The sequence below is a fragment of the Mandrillus leucophaeus genome, unplaced genomic scaffold, assembly GCF_000951045.1.
Source record: "Mandrillus leucophaeus isolate KB7577 unplaced genomic scaffold, Mleu.le_1.0 Scaffold119, whole genome shotgun sequence".
NCBI classification, from domain to species: Eukaryota; Metazoa; Chordata; class Mammalia; order Primates; family Cercopithecidae; genus Mandrillus; species Mandrillus leucophaeus.
Genome location: NW_012100209.1, coordinates 1535475 through 1552062, shown reverse-complemented (window position 1 = coordinate 1552062; position 16588 = coordinate 1535475). Strand labels below are relative to the sequence as shown.

The 16588-nt window shown below is 40.0% G+C and overlaps 1 protein-coding gene across 4 annotated transcripts in view; it reads left to right on the top strand.

Annotated features, from left to right (window-relative positions):
• The window catches only part of FYB (FYN binding protein), a 179829-nt gene that overhangs the window by 60927 nt on the left and 102314 nt on the right, over positions 1-16588 (top strand). For 3 of the 4 annotated variants that reach the window (XM_011966185.1, XM_011966203.1, XM_011966194.1), the window contains exon 2: positions 13075-14236. In XM_011966185.1, the coding sequence (XP_011821575.1) occupies positions 13075-14236 (1162 nt within the window). Of the gene's footprint in view, positions 1-3445; positions 3786-13074; positions 14237-16588 lie in introns of all 4 variants that reach the window. The other variant, XM_011966175.1, reaches the window with a different exon arrangement.

The following is a 16588-nucleotide window of genomic DNA, read 5'->3' as shown; positions in this document are numbered from 1 at the left end:
AAAAGCAAACAAATAAACAAAAGAGTGAACAAAGGAGGGAGATGCGGGTAGAATTTTAACAATATGCACAGCACTATTTTTATATTAGAGATTTCCAATATATGCTAATATCAATATACACAATATTAAAAATCATATTATATACACACATGAAAAAAGGTAATTTGGGAGTTTTGTAAGGGTATGTATTATTTTCCTGTGCTTGCTCTAACAAAGTACCACAAACTAGGCAGCTTACAACAACAGAAATCTATCCTCCCTCAGTTTTGGAGGCCAGAAGTCCAAACTCAAGCTGTGGGCAGAACCATGCTCCCTCTGAAGGCTCTCGGGGAGGATTCGTTTCTGGCCTCTTCCAGCTTCGGGTGGTTCCAGGGATTCTGTGGCTTGTGGCTGTATCACTAAAACCTCCACCTCTCTTATAAAATGGCCTTCTCCTCTTCTGCTGTCTTCTCTTCTTCTGTATCTTATAAGGACACTTGTCATTGGATGTAGGGCTACCTACATAACCCAGAATGATTCCGTTGAATGATCCGTAATGATACCTGCAAAGACCTTTTTTCCAAATAAGGTCATAGTCATAGGTTCTGATACGCGGGCATATCTTTTTGGCATATACATGGGCATAATTTATAGACAAGCAACCAGCATCTGCACTCCAATCCCATTCACTTGTGCTAAATCAGGGTACCCACTCCAAAAGGTGCCCCCATCCTTGCCACTGAATTTCTGCCACTCTTTTGGTAGTAACTGATCAAGAAAGATGTGAGGATAAGAGTAAGACAGATCCAGGATCCCACTCGTCTTTAATAATGTTTGCTTCTGAATACACCACAGGATGCCACACCCTCCCCCCCGCACCCCTGGTTGACTGGGTTGGTAAGTCCCCCTAAAGATCCCTGAGAGGAGCACAGCAGGGTGGGTTGGGCCACACAGCAAGTGCTGCTTTAAAAAAACTTCCCCCAGGGTGATCCTACCGCACAATGCCCTTCTCATCATTTCCCCATCGTCATCGCAAAGAAAACCACTCAAAATACTTTTATTTACCCTATCAGTCAAAAACAAACAAAAAAACAAAAACAAAAACAAAAACTAGTCAGAGTTGTGCTTATATTTCTCAAGTGGATTTTTTATTGTTTTATTCATATTAGATATTTGATACTGGTCCACTGTTACATTTAATTTAAATTTATAATTCTTCAAACATTTTTTTTTAACATTCTTATTGAATTTTTAACTATGGTAAAATATATATAATATAAAATGTGCCATTTTAACCATTTTTAAGGGTAAAATGTGGCATTACATACATTCACATTGTGTGCAAACATTGCTACTATCGATTTCAGGAACTTTTTCATCTTTCCCAACTGTAACTCTATATCCATTAAATATTAATTAACTGTTCCCTCCTCCCTCCAGCCCCTAGCAACCACCATTCTACTTTCTGCCTTTATGAATTTGACTACTCTAGGTACCTCACATAAGTGAAATCACACAATAATTTTTTTTTTTTTTTTGACAGAGAGTCTTGCTCTGTTGCCCAGGCTGGAGTGCAGTGGTGCGATCTTGGCTTACCGCAACCTCCACCTCCCCTGGGTTCACGTGATTATCCTGCCTCAGCTTCCCAAGTAACCTGGGATTACAGGTTTGCACCACCATGCCTGGCTAATTTTTGTGTTTTTAGTAGAGACAGAGTTTCAACATGTTGGCCAGGCTGGTCTCAAACTCCTGGCCTCAAGTGATCCACCCGCCTTGGCCTCCCAAAGTGCTGGGATTACAGGCATGAGCCACGGCACCCGGCCGATACTTGTTGTTTTATGACTGTCTTATTTCACTTAGCGTAATGTCTTCAAGGTTTCTCCATGTTACAGCATATGTCAGAATTTCCTTCCTCTTTCAAACTGAATAACATTCCATTGTATTATAAACCTCACTTTGTTTATCCCTCTATCTGTCAACAGACACTTGGTTTGCTTCCACCTTTTGGCATTGTAAATTATGCTACTATAAACATGGGATCTACCCATATCTGCTCAAGTCCCTGCTTTCAGCTCTTTTGGGTATACACCAGAAGTGGAATTGTTGGATCATATGGTAATTCTATGCTTAATTTTTTAAAGAACCACCATACTGTTTTCTACAGCAGCTGTACCATTTTACGTTCCCACCAGCAGTGCACAAGTGTTCAATTTCCCCAAATCCTGTCCAACACTTATTATTTTCTGCTTTTATTTTCAATTATAGCCATTCAAATGGATATGAAGTAGTATCTTATTTTGGTTTAAATTTTTAACTAAAAGAAAAATTTATCTAGAAATTATAGATGACTCTCTCTGTGGTACTTTCTTTTGAAAACCATTTAGTATTTAGAAAAGCATAACACAGGAAAGGGTTTTGGTGTGTTTCATTTTTTTTGTTGTTCTTTGAACTAACCAAAATGTTAACACTTTTTTCACTTTTTCATTCAGACAGAAGTTATTATATATAAATGCATTGTTATCAATCTGATTTTTGCCATGGGACTTCCCAAATTATAACTTCTTTCTCCTGTAGTATCTGTTTATACCCTTCTTCAACCACCCCCAGTAATAAGTTGGAGGCTGCAGCCAAATGAACAATAAGCACCGCTCAGGCAGACAATGAATGAATCAGAACGGTGTCCTGAGCCCCTAAACTGCCAGTTAGATGGTTCACGTAACCAACTCTTAGGGGCAGCTGTTTGGAGCCAGGGTTGGGCTGAAAAAGCCCTAATATAGTCATCTATCTAAACACCTCACCCCTACACCAACACACATATGCACAAACTAAACGTTTTTAAAACAAACGGAATTGTTTGTCGTCTCTTTGTTGTTTCCCCTTTTCACATTGGCCACGATGTTGTAAAGTCAATCAAGATGTTTTGGCCTTGAGCCCTGTAAACTCCGTGTCTTGCTCTGTTCCCTTGCTCATCTCAGATCTGCCAGGATCACAACCGTAAGTAGGACAAATGTTATCACATCCCTTGCAATGACGAGGGATTCTTGGGCAGGAGGTCAATTGCTAGAGTTAGGTGGAAAACATTTTGGATTAGAATAAGAAACTGCCAAAAAGTTTTGTGTGTGAGCTGAGAACTTAAACTAGTAACTACATGAGAAAGACAATGAAGGCCATGCTTCCTATGGCATATAGGGTGAGCACAGAATTTGGAATCAGAACCTGGGTTTGGTTCTCATCCTACCACCTGCTAAAGCTTAAGTGATTCAGTTTATGGTTGGGTTGTATATTAATAACACTAAGAACTAACTGGGCTTTGGGAGGATCAAATGAGGTATTATATGTGAAATTTTCTTTTAAAATGTGATTATTAGTTTAATAATGAAATTAGGAATGGGTATAAACTACTAAACTCAAGAATTTTTTGATAATTATATGAGTATATATAGAGGTGGGTTTTTTTTTTTGGCAGGGGGCGTGTAAAGGTGATTTGTTCACCAAGAAAAGTGTTTTTAGTAAAGCATAGATGTTAATCTAGATTGTGGCAAGGTGCCACACAATAGATTTAGCACATAAGCAAGGAGTCTCTAGAAAACACAGAAGAAAATGAATGAATCCATGAATGAATGGACAAGTGAGAGCCCAGAGCAGCTGAAGCCATGAAATGCTTTGGAAAGAGAAGCGTGCCTGGAAAAGGAGAGTGGCTGGGTCCTAAAAGCAGGATGAACACCATGGAAAACTTGAAATTGAAAACATCACAATTTTAATGAGAAAAAGTGCAACCCAAAGTGAAGAGCACCATGATAACAAAGGTGAGAAAAGATGCTCATCTCATGGCAGAGTCTTGTTACTGCGCAGTTATCAGAAACAGTGAGCTAAGAGGTGTGAAGTGCTCATATTATTTAATCCCGATTACTAAACACTGAATGCATTTTCTTCAAAGCTCAAAAGGAGACAAAATGGAATGGGAACAAGGGGGAGGGTTGGGGGAGGAAGGATACCCCGCATTGTCATATTCCATAGAGTGAGGTTTCAAAATATAATCTCTTTCTCTTTTTGGAATCTTCCGTGCCCTTCCATTTCTAATGTATAGCTTTTACTTTCCTCAGATCAAACTCTGGATCTCTCATTGACTGAAAGCTGCCACCTCCTTTTTTTTTTTTTTGAGACAAAGTCATGCTCTGTCACCCAGGTTAGAGTACAGTGGTGCATTCATGGCTCACTGCAGCACTGACCTCCTGGGCTCAAGCAGTCCTCCCATCCCAGCCTCCAGAGTAGCTAGGACTACAGTTACTCACCACTGTGCCTGGCTAATATTGCATATTCTTTTTGAGAAATGAGGTCTTGTTTTGTTGCCCAGGCTAGCTTCAAACTCCTGGCCTCAAGCAATCCTCCTGCCTGAGCCTCCCCGAATGCTGGGATTACAGGCTTCAGCCACCCACTGTGCCCAGCTGCTGCCACCTGTCTTGGTTAACTCGTTGAGTTCTGCCTCTTCTTAGCAGTTTTCACACAGATCTTTTCACATTCTGGGAAGGAAGTCTCTAGAAAACCCCACAGATAGCCTCATTCCTCCACCCCCACTTCACTCCATGTAGACAATAAGCTTTCAGTTTCTAACATCATGTTGAGTGTAGAAAAGAAATTGACCGCCCAGGAGTGTGTGTCTGTGTGTGTCTGTGTTTTTGCATTTGTTGGGAGTGACACGACGGTTGAGGAAAAAAAGGAAGCATAACATTTCTATTTTTCCCTTGTCAAAAGTATCTTTCCCAGACAACAAGGATTTTTATTTCAGACTTCAAATGTCCTTAGCAAAACAAAGTTTTTATTGGGGTATATATGAAAATAGAACAACCATAAGAAATAGTAGTTGAAATTTAGGTCTCTCTTTGAGGTTGGAGGAACAGAAAAAAATGAAAGAACTTATATTGTATTATGGAGTGTACATTAACTGTTAGCCTAAGAATCAAATAAGCCACTAATAAGATATCTATGAAAACATTTTTCAATTATCTCTAAGTTCGTTAGTCAAAATATAAATTCCTGAAAAATTATTTTCTAATTTGGTATTTTCAGCTCATGCAGGCTGAGTGAATTATCCTAAACAAATATAAGTTAAATTTGCTATAAAAATTATAAAATAGAATAAGAAAAATAAGTGGTTTTAGGACCATTTGTTGTTCTATACTATCTACATCTCAACTATGTATTCTCTACATCCTATTGCCATTCTATCCACATCAAGAACTCAAAAACATATAGCAATACAAACCTCAGAAACACCTAGAAAGTCATATATATTCATATGTATTATTTGTATTAGAGACAGGGTCTTGCCATGTTGCTCAGGCTGAACTCAAGCCCTTGAGCTCAAGCGGTCTTCCCACTCAGCCTCCTGAATAGCTAGGACCACAGACATGCACTATTATGCCTGACTAGAAAGTCGTATTTAACTTCCTTATCCATTTATGTTTAAGCCCTCAGAGGCCATGGCAAAGTCAAAACTATTTGTACAGGAGCTATTTTGTAGGATAACCAGGAAGAGAATGTTCAAGGTTCAAATTTGTAGATCGATGATGATTGTCAAACTCCTGATTCTAAAAACAGGGGGTACACAAAAATCCAACTGATGTACATGTCTTATAGAGTATACAAGGCACCAGCATTTGGGAGGTGGACCATCACCATCAAAACTTTACTACCTGCTAGGCTATCTTGCTGCTTCTGCTCTAATTCACTCTGGAAGAGAGAACACAGTAGAAACAGGAGAGGGGTCCGGATCGTCAGTACTTGGAATAACACCAGACCAGGAGATGATGCATACAGACATCTGCGGAGGTTTTCTGCCAAGGTCTGAGGGGACCTGGCGGGGCACACACACCACCCAGAAAGTCCCCATTTAAGTCAGGTGTTTCTTTCCACACGACACCTCACAATGCAAGACAGGGCATCGCTGACTGCTGGGGTTGTGGCAGTTCCATCTCCACCTTCACAAGTTACAGAAAAACATACAGGGGTTGTCACAATCAATGCTACCACCGGTGCTTCTGCCACCAGCTCCTCCTACCCATGCCCTCGCCCAGAGCCTGCAGCAGAGGGCTCCTGCCCCAAGAACTTAATTTGCGGCGAGAGTCAAGTTCCCACATCCTGTTGAAGAGGGGCCTGGTGCTCTCTCCAGCCTCAGAGGCTCAGCCCACTGGAATCCACCACAGCTCATTTGTAATGAAATAGATATTCTATTAGCAAGTGCTTAAATCACAACTACAGGTCAACAAAGGAGCTAAGAAAATCATCTCCTCCACTCCCATCTGTATGACCAAGCAAGGTGAAATTTAAGTAAACTCAGTCCATCAGCCAGTATGTTCAATGCATATTATGGAAAGAGATGTGCCAGGATCAGGGATGTGTGTGTTTGTTTGCCAGGGAGGGAACTGCTGTTGAGCAGGAAAAATAAAACAAGGTTCCTGCTTTTACATCTCCTTGGGGAAACAGCACATATGTAAATTATAATTCATTAAGAATCTAAATAGGCCGGGTACGGTAGCTTGTGCCTGTAATCCCAGCACTTTGGGAGGCTGAGGCAGCTGGATCACCTGAGGTCAGGAGTTCAAAACCAGCCTGGTCAACATGGTGATACCCCGTCTCTACTAAAAATACAAAAATTAGTGGGCGTGGTGGTGCATGCCTGTAGTACCAGCTGCTGAGGCTGAGGCCCGAGAATCGCTTGAACCCAGGAGGCAGAGGTTGCTGTGAGCCAACATCGCGCTACTACATTTCAGCCTGGATGATAGAGGAAGGCTCCGTCTCAAAAAAAGAAAAAACATATTTAAACAGTGTTAATGGGGATAGAAAAGATCCCTGCAGTTCTATTATCTGTAGTGGAACTTGTTATCCACCATGCCTGTGAAGGGTCTTGTCAGGAGTACTGTATTTTCAGCCAGCAACCATTAACTCTTAAGTTGGGGTAGTTTTTTTTTATGTAATTTATAGTAGTAAAGAGTTTTATGAAAGTTTATTTTCAGATTAAAACCATTCCCTTTTCCAGGTTTCCTGGGTACAAAGACTCTGTGTGTGCACGCGTGTGCATTGTGTGTGTGTTGTGTGTGATAAGAAGGGATGGAGGGCTTGGTCATGGGGGACATATGTATTATTTTCTTTAATCTAGGCAATGCAAACCAGTAATGCAGAATCCTATTGCTCTATAAAAGTTTGAATTGCTTGAATCTATTACAAATTTTTGCCAGTGTGCTTCCTGCCTCAAGGATGGTAAGTTTCTCCAGCTTAGGGGAGAACATTCTGTCTCTTTTTGTTACACCTTTTTGTTACACATTCAATCTTTTTGTTACATCTCCTGGTCAGACCTTGGCAGAGCAGGTCCTAAGTTTGAGTAACAAAAGGCATCAGCCCCACAGAAGCTGGGTCTCCAACCAGAGCACCATCTTCATCTGCCCTGGCTACAACCTCCAAAGCCTTAGGCAGGACGAGGGCTGGCTTCCTGGAACCTTTTCTCCTGTACTCATGAGCCCCCTCACAGCCTCTTGTTGCCCTCTGATATCACTGTACTGGGGTCCTATTATGGGTAAGGATGGCAGTGGTAGGAACAAATTTTGTTCCATAAGAAGAACCAGCAGTTGAAACCGAATAAGTCATGGGTAACAAACGACTTTATCTCAATATAACAATAAAGAAACTCCACATATGGTAAAAATTTATCAAAGATTTCTTGAAAAACCAATTTGGGTAAACTCTTTTATTCATTCACTGCCTCCCTCATGATTAGAAGCATTACATACAATCAAATGAAGTCATTTTATTCCTTTTTTATGGGCTTTATACAGGGAAGAGTAACAGTAGCCACAGCAGAGATTAATTCTCCTCTTGCTTTAATTGCAAAAGTGACACAAACATATCTTAAGGAGGTAAAATCTGACTTTGAAGTCATTTTAAATTCATTAGTTACCCATGATTTATGGAAGTTTCATTTCTTTTGTATTTTAAAGAATATTCTAAAGATGAGACTTTCCAAGGTGGGCAACTTTAAAAACCATTGCTAGTAGTGGCTCATTTAGTTTCTATACAGTTATTTGTAGGTGTTAAAGTGTAGTCTATGGAAAAAAAAAATTAAAATCTGACTTCCTGGTAAGTTAATTTCAGTAGTTCAAGAGCAATAGAATTAGCTCAGGGTTTCTCAACTTTGGCACTATCCACGTTTTGAACTGATAATTCTTTCTTGTGGGAGACTCTCCTATAGGACAGATGTGCAGCATCCCTGGCCTCTATCCAACCCCTTCCCTGGCTGGTCATTTTAGTCAAAAATGCTTCTAGACATTGAAAAACATCCCCCAGCAGGAGTTGGGGGGGGGGGATTCCCACTAGCACAGGTTAAGAACCACTAGATTAGCACAATATCCAAGAAATATTTAAAACCATGAGTAATATAACAATATAACTAAAACAAAACAAAATCCTGTTCCCAATAATAGAGATAAAATATTTTTAGTTTTCCACATGTAACTATGTAGGTGAACTGACTACAAAAGGGAAATTTTCTTTCTAGGAACAGAAAAGATGGGAGGTCTGTCCTTCGTGCGGTCTCAGCCTTTAACTGTTTACTAGGTTCATTACTTTTATGTAGATTGCTAAAACTGAAAAAGATTTTCTGAAAACTGGGCTTTTTAACTGGAAATCTGGAGGATGTAACAAAAGCATTTTTGTTAACAGACATTTTCCCAAGGTCTGTGGCAAATGTAAAAGTTTATACCATTGAAGATAGTGAGGAAGGGCAAAATATATGGGGGCTAAAGGAAATTAATTTCTATGAAGAGATTTTCTACTATTAAATCTGTGTTTGTGAGCTATATTGGTGAGTCATCTGGACTAAGCATTATATGGATACATAGCAGGTAGAAATAATAACAAATTGCTTCAAATGGCTTTGAAAAGAAATTGCAAATGAAATTTTTGTTTTACTAAAACATCATAAACTGTGATGTCTTCCAGATTGTGAAATACCTCCTCTGATTAATAAGTAGAAGCCCAATCTTGATATCATTAAGTTAAAAAGATTCTGCAAATAACATGCACCGATATGGTCCAACTGGCAAGGGAAAAAAGTAGAGCTAATATTGAAACTATTTAACAACTGGAATTGGCATAGGTACAAACAATCAGAAATGGTTGCTGATCATACATCCACCTGTACTGGTGTATATATATCTACTGAATATCAGTCCTAGAAAAAGACAAGGTGCAGAGTAGATGTTTCCATCTGTGTGAAAAGTGGGAGAAGGAAGGATGTAAGTGTGTGAATATGTGTGTGTTTATGTTTGCATATGCGTCGGTTAGCAGCATACATGGGAAACTGGTGACAGTGATTGCCTCTAGAGAGAACCAGGGAAGATCATCATGTAGTTTATTATTTAAGGAAGATCAGCTTGAGACTAAAAAGTAACACTGCTAGTCATTATTCTAGAACAACAGGTATGAACTCATACTGTACTGGTAAATGAGGGCATCAGCCTAACTGGGGAACTAACTTAAGGAGTTGTAGAAGGCTTACTTTTCACTCTATCACACACAACAATATATTACCCCTACCCTTTTTTAAGTAAAAATAAAAGTACTAGAGAATTGAATAGATATTCAATCCACAATGAAATCAGAATGAGAGAATATCCATTTTAAAAATCATTTTTGCTTTTTCTATCATTATGATTAAAGAAAAAACCTACCTATTATTGTTACGATTAAGGATGAGTCTGGGTGTTGAACACTTTATCTACTAAACTTATTAACAGTGATCGTGATTAAACAATCTCTAAAGCTAAGAAGCCAATATTAGTGATTAGATAGTTGCAGAGTGCAGGCTACTAATTTGCCAGACATATTAGTGACTAAGGGACTCTAAGATGTCCTGCATAGGAATTTGTTGCTCTTTCTTTCCCTGTCTTTCAACATCCAGTGACAAGTCTCACAGTGTAGGTAAACCAAACTTAAATATTGTAACTCTATTATGTTATTCAGGAGTACATTAGTTCTAGCTATTTTAATTTAAAATTGGGACATAACATTAATGATTGCAACTTCAGAATTTGGTCACCTAGAGAAAATAATGTTTTGTGACTAGCGAATTAGAAAAACAGAGATAGCAGGTAATTATTACATATATATTACAGGCAGTTCTTATCTAAGAACTTTACATGCCTTTACCCATTTAATCCTTATTTTAAAAGAAAAACCCTGTGAGCTATAGGTAGTTATTATTCTCATTTTAAAGGTGTAGAAAACTGAGCCTCACAGAGGATAAGTACCATGCTAGATCACGTGGTTAGTAAAGTGGCAAAGTCAAGGTTTGAACTCAAGTCATAACTTTAGAGCCTGTGCTATTAACTTTGACATTGCACAGCCTCCTGGGTCTGGGTTGGCAGCTGAAAGACTTACGTTCCAATCTAAATCTACCACATTGAGTTTGATAATGGGTCAGGGTATTTCATGGGTTTTCCCCCCATGAAATCCAAGGCATAAAGTAGCCACGTAAGTAGGATACCACTTAAAACTCTTGCTTTCCATTTCCTCATTGATGCAGAAAGAGAAAGTACTAGAGAATGTCTAACATTTCACTTGATTTATAAAAATCAGAAATCCTCCAGTGTGCCAGGTACTCTTTAAAGTGCTTTACATATAGGAAATTGTTTACTTTTCCTAACAGTCCTATAAGTGCACATTATTATTCCCATTAGGGAGGTGAGAAAACTAAGCCCAAAGAATTTTGATGTCTTTTGTCCAAGGTTAAATAGCCAGTAAGATTCAAACCCAGGCCACCTGGTTCCTAAGTCTGTGCTCTTAGTCACTCAGCTATGCAGCCTCCTGTTATGAATCTGGAATATACATTATATGATATGGAATTATGTCTAGAATAAAAGACATCTTCCACAGAGACAGACTTCCTTCATTAGGGGGCAAATTTTTGTTCTTGGTACTGCCATAATTATGCCCTTTGTACTGACGTTTGGGGTCCTCTGCAACTCTGATCTCCCTGAGGGTTCAGGGAAGAACCCATTCTCTCCTACTCCCTCCCCCAGCGCCCAAATTCTCCCTTGTTCTGCTGTCTTCCTACCTCTTGCCTTTGGGAATTATTTGAGGATTTGAGGAAGTCAGGGGTGGTAGGAAAGTGGCAAAGGGAGGAAAGGTAGAAAACAAGCAGTTTCCAACAACTCAGATAAGGGAGATAAATTAAAGGTACAAAATTCAAGCTGGAAATTGCTGCTCTTGTTAGCTTTTCTGCTCCTGCTTAAAACCCTAGCCTTCCACCCTGCAAACACACATGCCCTACAGTTTGGTATGGAGAGAAACTCTTGCTGAGGGCACCATTTCTTGTAAAATCACTATGCACAGTGTTCATCTGAGTGCCTGCCTTCATTCCCCAAGCATATATTAGAATCCTGAGGGAGCCAGGCCCTGGGCTAGGTGATGCCTGGATACAAAAAGAAATGAGGCAGTTTCTGGACTTTGGAGACCCAGATACAACTGAGTTTGCTTACCTGTGCTCACAGTTCCTGGAACTGTTAGGTAGCATATTCAAAACCTTGAGTACACTACTTAACAGTTTTAATAATAATTTCCATATATCGAACTCATATTGTATACCAGACAGGCATTTTACAAATTCCGTGTTTAAAGCACATGACAATTCTGGCTAGGATTTAAGCCCAGTTCTCATGCTTTTGCCATGCCATCCTCCTGCAGTTCCAGCCTCATTTTCCTTTCTTGTGAAATGGGGTTAAATAACGTCATTCTTTTAGAACTACTGTAAGAATAAGATGGGACGATATAGAACTAAGCACATGTATTTACCCCCTACTAAATGATAGTTCTCATCACTCTAACAGGAAATAACATAGGGGCTTGTAGAAGCACCTGAAGTGTGCATGAGTCAGGAGGTGGGAGTAACCTTCCCAACCAGAAGGATCTGGTTTTGCACCTTGAAAGATAAAATGTGGCTGGGTACGGGGCAATGAAAGGTGAGGGATAAGTAGGAAAACATGTCATGGGTGAATTTTAAAGCATGAAAAGGGAAATTGTTATGGCCACATTGGTTAACTTCCATGAATTTTTTAAAGTCTCCAATTTTCAAATATTTCTAAAAGAACTAAAAATTTAAACTCTTTGCTTTCAAGACAAAGAGCAAACACACCATTAATTTTCCCAGGTAAAATGGGATTACATTCACAGAGAAAAGTGAATACCTATTATCTTTGCTATGTAATACCTTAATTCTAGACAAGCAGGGGAGACCCAGCAAAAGAACCTCTCAGAAAAAGGGATGACTGTGGAAAGAAAGGTCTGGAAATAAGACTGACAGCCCGTCCCTATTACCTCTTCCTTATCTTCCCCCTTGCGCCTCCAGAGCATGACCTCTAAACAGAACAATTCTGAAAGTGAGTACACTCACCTGCTAGTATGGATACAGGTGAATCATTAGTGCTAAATAATTACAAATAAGTAGAAGAAGTCATTTCATTACTTACTTATAAAAATGAGCAAGGTTTTCCCACCACATCTCCCTGTTAGCAAACAGGGAGATAGATAGAAGCAAAAAAAAAAAAAAAAAGAGAAACTCTTGCAAACCATAGAGATGTATGTTAAACATGACCATAATTTACAGAAGAACTTACTTACTTTCATTTTTTAAAGGTAGTTTCTACTTAAGAGTCTCAATTATGAAATATGGAAGAAATCCTTTTTTAGTCACTTCCATATTTTTTCAAGTGAAACTTTAAAAATAAATAATACCAAGTTAGAGTAAATCCAACAAGATATCTAGAGGAACAGTGAGAATAAAAAAAGGATTTGTTTCTTAAGCAAAAATAAGCAAGTCAGTCTGAGATAACCAAAAGAAAAAGTATATGCACAACCATAGCCTTCCCCTTTCAAGAAACTCTCGCAATTTATTTTGCCAGAGAGGAAGAGAAATGTTACAATATCTTGCTAACCAATCAGCAACACTGCAGGCCTCAAACCAGGAAGCTCTTTAAGGTATAGTATTTTAAACTGTGCAAGTAAGACTTTTGTCTCTCAGCTAGTTTTTGTTCCCTATGTTTGTAGGATGCAAAGGCAGATGTAAAGTCCCTCATGGCGAAATTTAACACAGGGGGCAACCCGACAGAGGATGTCTCAGTCAATAGCCGACCCTTCAGAGTCACAGGGCCAAACTCATCTTCAGGAATACAAGCAAGAAAGAACTTATTCAACAACCAAGGAAATGCCAGCCCTCCTGCAGGACCCAGCAGTGTACCTAAGTTTGGGTCCCCAAAGCCACCTGTGGCAGTCAAACCTTCTTCTGAGGAAAAGCCTGACAAGGAACCCAAGCCCCCGTTTCTAAAGCCCACTGGAGCGGGCCAAAGATTCGGAGCACCAGCCAACTTGACCACCAGAGACCCCGAGGCAAAAGTGGGATTTCCGAAACCTGTAGGCCCCAAGCCCATCAACTTGCCCAAAGAAGACTCCAAACCTGCGTTTCCCTGGCCTCCTGGAAACAAGCCATCTCTTCACAGTGTAAACCAAGACCATAACTTAAAGCCACTAGGCCCGAAATCTGGGCCTACTCCTCCAACCCCGGAAAATGAACAGAAGCAAGCATTCCCCAAATTGGCTGGTGTTAAAGGGAAATTTATGTCAGCATCACAAGATCTTGAATCCAAGCCCCTCTTCCCCAAACCCGCCTTTGGCCAGAAGCCACCCCTAAGTACTGAGAACTCCCACGAAGACGAAAGCCCCGTGAAGAATGTGTCTCCATCAAAGGGGTCCCCAGCTCCCCCGGGAGTCAGGTCCAAAAGCGGCCCTTTAAAACCAGCAAGGGAAGACCCAGAAAATAAAGACCATGCAGGGGAGATTTCAAGTTCACCCTTTCCTGGAGTGATTTTGAAACCTGTTGCGAGCAGGGGAGGCCCAGGCCTCTCCAAAAATGGTGAAGAAAAAAAGGAAGATAGGAAGATAGACGCTGCTAAGAAGACCTTCCAGGGCAAACCGAATCAGGAAGACTCGGCCTCAGGGGCTCCTCCTTCCAGGTTCCCTAAGGCCCCTTCTAAGCTGAGAGTCGAGGGGCCATGGAGCCAAAGTCAGGAAAAGGAAAAGGGAGACAAGAATTCAGCCACCCCAAAGCAGAAGCCATTGCCTCCATTGTTTACCTTGGGTCCACCTCCACCAAAACCCAACAGACCACCACATGTTGACCTGACGAAATTCCTCAAAACCTCTTCTGGAAACAGTGAGTTCTTTTCTCCTTTGCTATTCAGTATGGTTTACTCCAAGGCAGAGAATGTTTTAGCTTCTGGGGAAAGTTTCGTAAGGAGGAATGATTCTGTATCTGGTACTCATATGTGGTATATCATGAATTTTCTTTGTCTTGTTTTTTTCTTTCATGTGGGAGGCCTGGGAAAGTAGGAAGTCTTCATTCTGTGAGAAAATGCCTTGGTCAGCTGGGGTTTTGTCGGGGGAAGGGAGAGGCAATGCATCCACCTCATTGATACGTGGCTTTGCTTAATGATAACCATTGCATTTACTTCCTTTGTTGGGTTTCATTTCTGTTGAATGAGACTGAGGTATGTTACCCCATCAACGCAGAGGAGTTAGACAGAAAATGAGCTATCCTCTAGGTCGGTGGTTCCCAAAGGGAGCACTTTTGTCCCCCAGGGGACATTTGGCAATGTATGGAGGCATTTTTGGTTGCCACAACTGGAGGGTGCTACTGGCCTCTAGTGAGTAGAAGCTAGGGATGCTGTTGAAGATCCTACAATGCCCAGCACAGCCCCACAACAAAGAACTATTCAGGCCACAATGTCAATAGTGCAGATCTGACAAGCCCTCCTTTAAGTGACTGCAAATATCCACACAATTCATCACGTTTTCTGAGCGCAGTATTCAAATGAGAAAGGAACAGGACTCATGAAATTCACATTTTAGCTATTTTCTATTTCTCAGTATAGTGTTTTCTGAAATTTTCTGATTCATAAAGTAATATATAGTTAGGAAAATGAGCCAGACAAAGGAGTACTTTTCTTTCCTTTCAGGTAAATAGTTTAAATTTCTACCAGAGATGTCACTGCAGTTCTCTGGGATGTGGTACTGAGTGACTGCATGACAGAAGCTCACACATGCCTGCGATGATTAATATTTTAGGTAAATGATGTGCAATTGTTGTTTATTGTGAGGGGGGAAAAAGGTGCCTACAAGTGACCACACTACTCTTAGTCACATCTTTCTCCTTACAAAAGTATGGTCTAGTTAAAGCAGTTCTAAGCCTAAAGGTCGTTTTTAGTTTTTGCACTGTAGAAACATCTTGCGATATGTTATCTTCCTGAGATCAGTATTCTCCTTGTTCGTAAACAGTTTAGTGATCAAGTCCTCTGCTAATTCAAACATACAGAAAGCAAGTTTGGAATGATCCCATGACCATCTGTCTTCCAGAAAGGTTCATCCTTGTTTCACATTGCATCTTCTCCTCAACTGTCATTTTGTTTCCATACCGGTTCATAATTCAGAACTGTTATTTTTGTGAGACTTTCTAAAAGGTCCCTTATTTCTCTTATTTCTTCACCTCAGATAAAAAATTAAGTATTATAACCTCCATTTTATGGCTGTGACTTCATGCCAGGGAAGGAGTTCTGATGTTAGGCAGAAATCCCTGGGAACTTTCTTCCATCTTTGTTTCACTCCAGTTCCAGTGCGGGTGGTGGCAGAGCACGGTGGTAACACACGTTGCCTGGTGTCATGCTTTTCAATCAGTTTCCACAAATGCTAACCAAGTCCTCTTTCTGACTCTGAAGGCCTGACAAGGTCTGATTCTTAGTGAAGTAAAGCTACAAAGGACCCAGGCAGAACTGCAGAGCAGACGGAGTTTATCCTTGTTCTCCTTCTCCTCTCCTTTGCAACCCTCCCCGGCTCCTGAATGCCTACTTGCTGTCAGTAACCCATGCCACAGTTCACATTTTAAATCTTGTCATCAGTGTAATCCTCTTAACATCTGATGCCTCAGGATGTGTTATGCTCCAAAATGTATCCTGTTCTTTCTTCATTCACCTGTTCCACAAATCACAACTCAATCCCTCTTAATCTAGATTGACCTCACTTGACATCTGGATTAAGCAATCTGATTCATAACTTTAAACTCTGACTAATATCCCTTTAAAGCATCCACATTCTTAAAAATCATTTGAATTCTTTTATATTTTAAGTAGAAATTACATTCTGACTGAAAAAGCAGTAACTGTAAAATGGTGTACACTGAAGCTACCTTTAACCCTTGTCTGCCACTTTCTGGGTCTTTCCAGCCCCTACCCCGTAGAAACCACTCTTCTTAATTTCTTATATGTCCATCTGAAGTTTCTTTATGTTCACACAAGCAAATATAAACATAAATACTACCCCCCACTGGCTTTTTACTCAAGAAATAGAATATTATGTGCAATGCTCTGATCCTTGTTTTTTTTTAAATAAATAAAACCTGTATATCTTCCCACATTTTAATAAAGAGTAATTGATTGTTCTTTAGAGCTGTATAATACTTCAGTAAATGGGTGACAAGCTTAATCAATTTAACAATTTGTATTGTTTCCAAAAA